General features: G+C 38.1%; 2 protein-coding genes across 4 annotated transcripts; one reads left to right on the forward strand and one right to left on the reverse strand.

Moving 5' to 3' along the window:
- The first annotated feature begins 348 nt into the window (after nt 1-348).
- Nucleotides 349-3,831, forward strand: LOC133306537 (multiple C2 domain and transmembrane region protein 6). Of its 2 annotated transcripts, XM_061506868.1 has the most exons (2): nt 349-1,154; nt 1,353-3,831. In XM_061506868.1, the coding sequence occupies exons 1-2, from the start codon at nt 735-737 to the stop codon at nt 3,819-3,821; spliced, it is 2,889 nt and encodes a 962-aa protein (XP_061362852.1). In that variant the 5' UTR covers nt 349-734; the 3' UTR covers nt 3,822-3,831. The 2 variants fall into 2 exon arrangements, with proteins under 2 accessions (XP_061362852.1, XP_061362851.1); XM_061506867.1 differs by having other exon boundaries at nt 349-3,831.
- A 298-nt stretch (nt 3,832-4,129) lies between these two features.
- Nucleotides 4,130-9,118, reverse strand: LOC133306538 (uncharacterized). 2 transcript variants are annotated; one of them, XM_061506869.1, is made up of 11 exons: nt 8,863-9,118; nt 8,705-8,743; nt 8,516-8,607; nt 8,153-8,402; nt 7,859-7,978; nt 7,680-7,755; nt 7,356-7,564; nt 7,172-7,280; nt 6,704-6,796; nt 5,419-5,579; nt 4,130-4,815 (listed from the first exon to the last, which is right to left on the reverse strand). In XM_061506869.1, exons 1-11 carry the CDS (start codon nt 9,016-9,018, stop codon nt 4,270-4,272), a joined length of 1,851 nt encoding a protein of 616 aa, XP_061362853.1. In that variant the 5' UTR covers nt 9,019-9,118; the 3' UTR covers nt 4,130-4,269. The 2 variants fall into 2 exon arrangements, with proteins under 2 accessions (XP_061362853.1, XP_061362854.1); XM_061506870.1 differs by lacking the exons at nt 8,705-8,743; nt 8,863-9,118 and having other exon boundaries at nt 8,512-8,522.
- Between the last annotated feature and the right edge of the window lie 470 nt (nt 9,119-9,588).

Raw genomic sequence — 9,588 nt, forward strand, 5'->3', positions numbered from 1 at the left:
ATCTGCTTTTTCTTTCAAAAATTATATATTAAACATTATAGTGCTTGAATATTTTCTTAGTTGTCCATCAGGCCCACCACCATTAATTAATCTTTTATTATTTTTTTATTTCGTCCACCTAAATTTATCCCTATCTTCAGGCCCACATCATCATAATCAGAAACAACAACACTCAAATTAGTAACTAAATATATAAACAGTTAACACCACCTCAGTAAATGGAAAATATCAATTAAAATAAATAAATATTTTTGGAACGAAAGAACTAAAAAAAATTGATTTCATAACACACCAAAAAAAGGTTGTATCAACATACAGAATTATTATGTTACACACAAATCTTTAGAAAATTTATTAAAGTAAACAAAAATAGTCGTGTATGGGTTTGGATGGATAAGAACTAAGAAGTGAAATAGTGAAATTTCTCTCTCCAAACCCCACCTGTACCACCCTATGCAACCCACTGGAATCTAACACCATCAAAATTAAAGGCATATGAATCAAGTGGCCACCAAACAAGACGTACATTTCTGTCTTCGTACTCAAAGATGAGCATTCTCAATTTCACATCACCACCACTATCGCCTACTCTTCTGTATTCTTCACTCCTACTCTTCCTTCCTTCCTTCATGGCCCTTCTTTAATTCTTGTTTCTTTTCTTGCACAAGCACAACAACATAATTGAATTCCCTTACACTCATTTAAGCTGCTAATATCATATCATCAGCATCATCATGATGAACAAGCTCGTAGTGGAAGTTCTTGATGCCAGCGACCTCATGCCCAAAGATGGAGAAGGGTCAGCTAGCCCCTTTGTAGAGGTAAACTTTGATGGTCAACAGCAGAGGAGTCAAACGAAGCACAAAGACCTCAATCCTTATTGGAATGAGAAGTTTGCTTTCAACATTAATAACCCAAGAGACCTTCCTCACAAGACAATTGAAGTTGTTGTTTACAATTACAATGATCCTAAAGCTTCCAACCACAATAATTTCCTAGGAAGGGTGAGAATCTCAGGTGTTTCTGTCCCTCTATCTGAGTCTGAGGCTACTGTCCAACGCTACCCACTTGACAAACGTGGTCTTTTTTCAAATATCAAGGGAGATATCGCTCTTAGAATTTATGCACTTCATGATCCTTCTTTTTCTTCTTATGCTGCTCCACCTCCACAACAACAACAACAACAACAACAACAACAACAAGCACAAGCCAGTCCTGGTGTTGAACTTGAACCTGAACCTGATTATTATGAGGAGACTCCCTTGCAAGAAATGAACACTAACATGCTATATGAGGAAAGCATGGCTGCTGATGCAGAGATGATGATGATGAAGAAGAAGAAGAAGCAGCAGAAAGAAAAGGAAGTGAGAACTTTTCACTCCATTGGGATCGAGAAAGCCACTCATGCTCCTCCTGCTCCTGGTCCTCCTCCTGCAGCACCAGCAGTTGAAACGAGGGCTTATTCTGCAAAAGCTGGGCCACCGAATGTAATGTTAATGCAGATCCCAAAGCAAAACCCGGAGTATGCATTGGTTGAGACATATCCTCCGCTGGCAGCTCGTCTGCGCTATAGAGGAAGGGACAAGATATCAAGCACTTATGATTTAGTGGAACAGATGCAATACTTGTATGTGAATGTGGTGAAGGCAAGAGATCTTCCGGTGATGGATATCTCAGGAAGTCTTGACCCTTATGTCGAGGTGAAGCTGGGTAACTACAAAGGAGTCACAAAGCACTTGGAGAAGAATCAGCACCCAGTTTGGAAGCAAATTTTTGCATTCTCAAGTGAGAGGTTGCAATCAAATTTGCTTGAAGTGACTGTCAAGGATAAGGACATTGGCAAAGATGATTTTGTGGGTAGAGTTCTCATTGATCTTACTGAGATTCCTCTTCGGGTACCCCCAGATAGCCCCTTGGCTCCTCAATGGTACAGATTGGAGGATAAGAAAGGGCAAAGGGTTAATAATGGGGAAATCATGCTTGCAGTTTGGAAAGGAACACAGGCTGATGAGTCATTTCCTGAGGCCTGGCACTCTGATGCTCATAACGTCAGTCACTCTAACCTTTCAAATACGCGATCGAAGGTATATTTCACACCCAGGCTTTACTATCTTAGAGTTGAAGTAATTGAAGCTCAAGATCTTGTCCCTTCTGAGAAAGGCAGAGTCCCAGACCCTTTAGTTAGGGTACAACTTGGAAATCAAATGAGATACACAAGGCCAATGAGAGGCACTAACCCAGTTTGGAACGATGAACTTATGTTTGTGGCAGCTGAGCCTTTTGAGGAATTTATAATGGTGACAGTTGAGGACAAAGTAGGTCCTAATAATGTTGAAATCCTAGGAAGGGAGATTATATCAGTCAGAAATGTTCCAAGACACGATACCAGCAAGCTCCCTGATCCTCGTTGGTTCAATTTGCACAGGCCTAGTGCTGTTGGTGAGGTAGAAACAGAGAAAAAGAAGGAGAAATTCTCAAGCAAGATTCACCTTCGAATCTGTCTAGAGGAAGGATATCATGTGCTTGATGAGTCCACCCATTTTAGCAGTGATCTTGAGCCATCCTCAAAACGTTTGAGGAAGAAGAAATGCATTGGAATTCTTGAACTTGGGATACTGAGTGCCCGGAATTTGCTACCTATGAAGGCCAACCAAGGTAGGACTACTGATGCATACTGCGTGGCCAAGTATGGCAACAAATGGGTTCGAACCAGAACCCTGCTCGACACACTGTCCCCTAGATGGAATGAGCAGTATTCATGGGAAGTTAATGATCCATGTACTGTGATCACAATCGGGGTTTTTGACAATTACCACATCAATGGGAGCCATGACACTAAAGATCACAAGATTGGAAAAGTAAGAATCCGGTTATCGACTCTGGAAACTGATAGAGTGTATACTCATTATTATCCTCTGCTGTTTCTCCAACCTAATGGCCTGAAGAAGCATGGAGAGCTTCACTTGGCAGTGAGATTTACTTGCACAGCTTGGGTTAATATGGTAGCACAGTATGGAAAGCCTTTGCTTCCAAAAATGCATTATGCCCAACCAATACCTGTTAGGCTCATAGATTGGCTCCGTTACCAGGCCATGCAGATTGTGGCAGGGCGGCTAGCAAGAGCTGAGCCACCACTTAGACGTGAAGTTGTTGAGTATATGCTTGATGTTGATTACAATATGTGGAGTCTAAGGAGAAGCAAGGCCAATTTTTACCGCATCATGTCACTCCTCTCAGGTGTTACATCTGTTTGTAAATGGTTTGATGACATTTGCACTTGGAGAAACCCAATTACAACCTGCCTTGTTCACGTCTTGTTCTTGATACTGGTTTGCTATCCAGAATTGATATTGCCAACCATTTTTCTTTACTTGTTTGTAATCGGGATTTGGAATTACCGGTTCAGGCCAAGGCATCCACCCCACATGGATGCTAGACTTTCACAAGCAGAATCTGCCCACCCAGATGAATTGGACGAGGAATTTGACACATTTCCAACTACAAGACCTTCAGATATTGTGAGAATGAGGTATGACAGATTGCGGAGTGTGGCAGGTAGAGTACAGACTGTGGTTGGAGATTTGGCTACTCAAGGAGAAAGGGCTCAAGCCATACTAAGTTGGAGAGACTCCAGGGCTACAGCTATCTTCATCATCCTCTCACTTATTTGGGCTGTGTTCATTTACATAACTCCCTTCCAAGTAGTTGCAATTCTAGTAGGACTATACCTGCTGCGTCATCCTCGCTTTAGAAGCAAGATGCCATCGGTACCAGTTAATTTCTTCAAGAGATTGCCTTCCAAATCAGATATGCTGCTGTGACGCCTCACTTGAATTTCTTTTATCGAATTGTTGTGCACAAATATATATATGAATAAACAGACTTGCACCATTATACCCAAATGAAAGAGGGTACGGCAAAGATGTTCTTGTACTAGCAAAAGCACACTTTCATCATTATATGTATATCCCAGAGCCTCAATTTCAGCTATGAAAATAAATATTCCTTCATGCTTGGAGCAGCTTTATTAAATTATGAAATGCTGTACTTCGTATTATTGTTAACCACGCGATGGGCTAAAGCAAGTTCGTTCACGCTCATAAAACAGGGTCCAAAATAGATTTTCTGTTAATCACACCTAAAGCAAAAGATGTGGGGTGAGATTTTGCAGAAGTATACATGGGCAAACACTTTAAAATCTTACCAATTTGAATGTCAAAACTTTGAAATAACAATTTGACTTGGGAAAAATTAAAAACGAACAACCTTTTACTGGGACCAAATACCACTAAACATTAGAGCTACTGCCAGAGTAATAATTGTCAAGATGCTGATAGATATTCCACCCAAAAGAGCCTTATCAACAAAGTCCCACTTTCTCACGCTCGCTTCTTGCTTTTTAATAGATCCCGAGGCAAGTTCGCTCTCTACCCTTTTGCGCAGATGCTTCCGCTTCCTCAGTATCCATCCAATGAAATTTCTACTGTTTTGATTCTGGGCCATTGCAGTGCCTCTCGAACTATCACTCTTCTCGAGAGTACTCAGACCACAACAGCTATCATTTCCACAAGCACAAGATTCTGGCTCTTCTGAGAATCCACCAGGCTTGGATGGGTTATAGCAGACAGAAGGCATATCCTGATTAGGAACCTGCTTGTTTGAAGCTTTATTGTCACTTACATGGTTGACCGTCTTAATCACTTCTCCAAAAACTGACCACCTTCCCGAAGATGTTATCTTAACCATAGCTGAAGTTCCCAGCATATAGTCTGGAGCAATTACAAGAACTTGTATATATCCCTTCGTATGACCAACCTTCAGCATTGAAGAATAAATTAGACGAGAGATATCACAAATAAATACATAATAATATATAGAAATCACAAGTTCAACTGAAGCAGTGCTTAACAGCTTCAAATAATTCACTTTTTATCATCGCAAAACATATACACACCCCCAAAAAGATCCATCCCACCCTCTTTTATGATCTACAAGAGGCCCACTGAGCCCATGACTATGCTATGGGAGTAGACCTCTTCCAACACTTCTGATGTGCTGAAGAAAGATTTTAAGTCCTTGGAACGAAAGCAAGATATTTTTAGAGCTAAACCGATTAAGGTGTCAGATATTATATTTCAAAACACACTGCAAGAGTATGGAGAATGTAAAAGTTTAGAAGCAAAAAACTGTGGTTTTCAATATTACTCTTGATAAATGTAATGAGGTAAAAAGAGAAAAAGAAAAGAACCTCATCTCTCTCGCTTTTCCCTAAACTTTTTTTTTGCCACTTTGGCGGGTACATGGTTGTGATGCCAGATATCAAAGGGTTTCAGCCACATATATGTTATTGGTTGCAACCAATGACATTGAAAGCAACTAAAATCAAATGATGATTCAAGATCTACTATGCTGCCTTACCAAATGAACTCCATCAGATGCAAAATCAGTAATCCAAATTCTTTCCACTTTGCCTTCCATCCCAGAGTATGGTGTGAAGGCTTCAAAGACATTTGTCAGTTCACGGCTTCTTCTCTTCACCACATTACTTGGAACCTTTTTCATCCTTGCAGCAGGTGTCCCTATTCATTTTATTATTGTTGTTATCATTATTATTTGGCAGGGGTAAGAAAACTATTTTAAAATGAAAAGAAACACCCTGGCATAAACACCCTATACAAATGCCATCGGGCGTTTGGTCTGGTTGTAACTTGGATGGATTTTCTAGGCACCCAAATTCAAACCTGAGGATGCAAATTTTTCAACAGCTCAAATCCCTCCCCAGTTTTGTAATAGGGTTTTCTTTTCTTTTCTTTTTTCAAATTAAAAAAAAGTAGCATCCTGACACAGAATTGGTAACTTCAGATAAGATGACATATTCTACTTAAGTAAACAGAAAATGTTTTTTTAAAAAAAAAAAAGTAAACAGAAAATATATTTTATCTCAGTAAATATACAGCAGACTAAATTCAGAAGATTATCATGAAAAGAAATTAACCAAAATTACCTAAGATAGAGGAACTGGGGGACAAAAAAAGAATTAAGCAGATCATGTATCCCATATCACTAATAAATAGGAATCTCCATATTCTCTTTGTTTTCTCATAAGAATAAGAAAAGATGTTTATGACAGTATTCTTCACCAAGATAAAAAAAAAATCACAAACACCTCTCTTAGTAATCATTCAAAAGGATGGGGACATTGTGTGGCCCTTTATAACGAGTAAGCATACAGTGGCACCTAGGAAAGGGAAAAAATGAAAAATATAAGAGCTTCTCATCACTGCTTAATGCATCTATAAGATTGTCAGTGACCTTAAAATTATTAGGAAGACTTCTTGATTGCAAGAAACATACCCACACAATTTAGGGTTACTTTGGCACAAGTAAAAGAAATAATAAAAAGGGCGTTTCAGTGCATGAGGCTCTCACAATTATGTGGTCGGGAGGGTCAGATATGTGCAACCTTACCATATAAGCACAGTCACAACTCATAAGGCAGGAACCCCCCCCCCCCCCCAAAAAAATAAATAAATAAATAAATAATAAATAATAGCAAGCAAATGGTGCACACAACAAGTGTGGACCTAAGAAATCACATCCCTGCATCTAAACTATCCTAGTAACTTCGTACCTACTTTGATTTTATCCTTAAAATGAAGTTGAGATAGTTACACTTAAGATGATGTTATGCCAGATCACATACCTGGTCGAGGATAAAATTGTGAAATATGAACTTGAGGGAGCTTGTACTCTTTAATAAGGTTGACAGTTTGTGCAAAATCTTCATCAGTTTCCCCTGAAAAAGCCCAAGAAATGAGTGTTACTGTATAAGATCTATGCACTTTCTGATACTTTCCAGATTATCTATATCAATTCCAAATCATTTCAATCATGTACAGTATAATCTTTAATATCAAGAGAACAATGTTTCACATTTCATGTTGACAAATGACACCAAATTCTAATATTCCATGAATTATATTGTCTTTTATTATTAAATCAGTGTACAGGCATCTCAAGCTTAGAACTAGTATGTGACTATGTGGCATGTTTTCAAATAAACTGATTCACAACTTCAAGATTATATTACTCTAGACATTTTTTGCAGGTAAAATTACGCAGGCCAGAAAAAAGGATACAACAGAACATGTAACGAAGAGTATACACTAACCAGGAAATCCACATATTATATCGGTGGCAATCTGCATCCCTGGCACAAGCTCAGTTAAGGTATCTACAACAGTCCTGAACTCACTCACAGTATATTCCCGATTCATTGCCTGAGACATTCAGATCGGTCAATAAGTTAATTAGCATATTATTGTACACAATCTTATCAATAATTTTTGACTTACACTCAAAATAGTATCACTTCCAGACTGAACTGGTACATGCAAAAAAGAGTACACGCATGGATGCCGCAAAGCCTCTGCTATCTCTTTCAAGTGCTCAAGAATAAAAGGTGGATTAGTCATTCCAATACGCAGCATTGTGCTCGCATCAGCTGGTAGTTCTGCTACTAAGGCATTCAATAAAGTTGGAAGATTGACACCAATGTCACGACCTGTAAAACATCATAAGACCTAAGAAACCCTTGATATAAAACCTAATCTTAAACATTCTAAATAACCTAAATTAGTGAAAGCCATTGAAAGACACCGATCAATGTTAGAAATTACCATATGCTCCAGTGTCTTCACTGCTCAGCCATATCTCTTTAACTCCATCAGATATTACAGATTTTACACGGCCAACCTGCAACAGTGAAGAATTTATTGTATGAGCAAACTGAAATAGTATAAACACACACACACACACAAACACACACAATGTGGCTTATTATCACAACAGTACTTACAAGGCTATCTATTGTGTAACTCCCAAGGTGACCTCGAGCATGCTTTGTCTTGCAGTAAGTGCAAGCACCTAAACAACCAACATTAATAGGAAGAATCTCAACAAACTTGTTCTTCCTCACCTGTTACAAAAGCTATATTAAATGATCTAACCCCAAACTGGTTTGTAAAAATCAAGTTAATATACACTATATCAAAGCATAAAGCATCGTGGACATACAACACATGATTTAGAAAATAAGAATATAGATGAAACTAGGGGCAGGGAAGAAATAGAAAAATGTTAAAATTCAAACCTTGGGAAGGTCAAGTGCTGGCAATGTCTTACGGGTCAGGAGGCGGACTTCATGACCTTTTAAAGTCTCCTCAACAACTTCAACAACCCGATCAATTTGCTGGACTCCAACTATGCTGATCCCTTCAAGCTCTTTCAAATCTCGACTTCCTTGAGGGACGCAGCCAGCAACAACTAGTGGTTTATTTGAAGACTTTCCTTTTGCAATTATGGTATCCATGGCAGATTGACTCGGGGATTTCACTGTGCAACTGAACCAGTAAACTAATTATTTATTATTAAAAAAAGACAAAGACATATGAAGCATGAAGTGTGAAGTGAAGAGAGGTAAAAGACAGAGTGAGTGAGTGAGTGACTGACTGACGTGTTAATGAGCCATAGATGAGCTTCTTCAGGATTGTCAGTCAATGAATAACCAAAAGCTGAAAGCTGACCGCCCATATATTCACTGTCACTCTGTTCAAATCAAAACAATAATTATTAAATAAAAAATCAAAGTAATTAATTAATTAAAATATCAGTGGTGTGTGGTGAATTGATGAGTTGCACTTGCCTGGTTATGGGAGCAACCAAAGGTCTTCATGTAGATGGTCTGTGCGCGAGGGAAGGGAACAACAAAGAATTAGCAAACAACAATCAATAATTACTATCTATCTATCTATCTATTACTATTAGGATTTAGGATAAGAAAAAGAAAAAAGGTGACCTGACCTGAGTGCCAGGGATAGGGATAGAAGGGGAATATGATGAAGAAGACCGTTGATTCCTCTTCTTCCCAACGCCAACGCCAACAGCCGCCGCCACTGGCAAGCGAAAGCCCGGTGGAACTCCACTGCTTCCAACCAGCAGATCCTCAATGTCCTCCATCTCCTCCTTACTCCTCACACTCTCTCGCCCTCACCCTTAAAAACACAAATTTGTATTCATCTCAATTAATTTTACTATTTTATAATCTTCTGTGCCAATTACTATTAGAACTTGGCATAAACTTTCGAGCTATGTTTCTAATGAAATTATGAATTTGAGACTTAAAGATTTATTTATTATTATTATTTTTAAGTAAATAAATACTTTTTGTTTTTGCTTATTGTCCTTTCGTATGTAAATAAATACTTTTTTTTTAAATTATTGTAGGGAAATATTACTCTCCTTCTACATAAGATATCTTCTCTCCTACTCTCTCACTTCAATTTTCGCACCTCACCTTTTTCTTTTTTCTTGTAATGGTGGGACCCACTCATTTTCTCTCTACAACATAAGATAAGTATCATATATAAAAGGAGAATAATAAAACTCATTATTGTATATCAATGTAATTTGTAAGAATAACACATTTTATATTAAATTTTAATTATAGATTTATTTATAGATTCTAATTTATTATTCATATGAATTTTTAGATGGAAGACAAGAGAGATCAAAGAGTAAGAATTAAAT

The sequence above is a fragment of the Gastrolobium bilobum genome, unplaced genomic scaffold (assembly GCF_033153095.1).
Source record: "Gastrolobium bilobum isolate Gb01-03AN ecotype WA unplaced genomic scaffold, APGP_CSIRO_Gbil_v1 utg3223, whole genome shotgun sequence".
Classification (NCBI taxonomy): Eukaryota; Viridiplantae; Streptophyta; class Magnoliopsida; order Fabales; family Fabaceae; genus Gastrolobium; species Gastrolobium bilobum.

What these genes read in the sequence shown, in the direction of transcription:
- LOC133306537 (XM_061506867.1), top strand. Translation starts at nt 735, where the DNA reads ATGATGAACAAGCTCGTAGTGGAAGTTCTTGATGCCAGCGACCTCATG.
- LOC133306538 (XM_061506869.1), bottom strand. Translation starts at nt 9,018, where the DNA reads ATGGAGGACATTGAGGATCTGCTGGTTGGAAGCAGTGGAGTTCCACCG. An exon ending in TGAAGACACTGGAGCATATG is followed by an intron (nt 7,565 to 7,679) that starts GTAATTTCTAAC and finishes GATGTTTTACAG; the next exon opens with GTCGTGACATTGGTGTCAAT. An exon ending in CATCTGATGGAGTTCATTTG is followed by an intron (nt 4,816 to 5,418) that starts GTAAGGCAGCAT and finishes TCAATGCTGAAG; the next exon opens with GTTGGTCATACGAAGGGATA.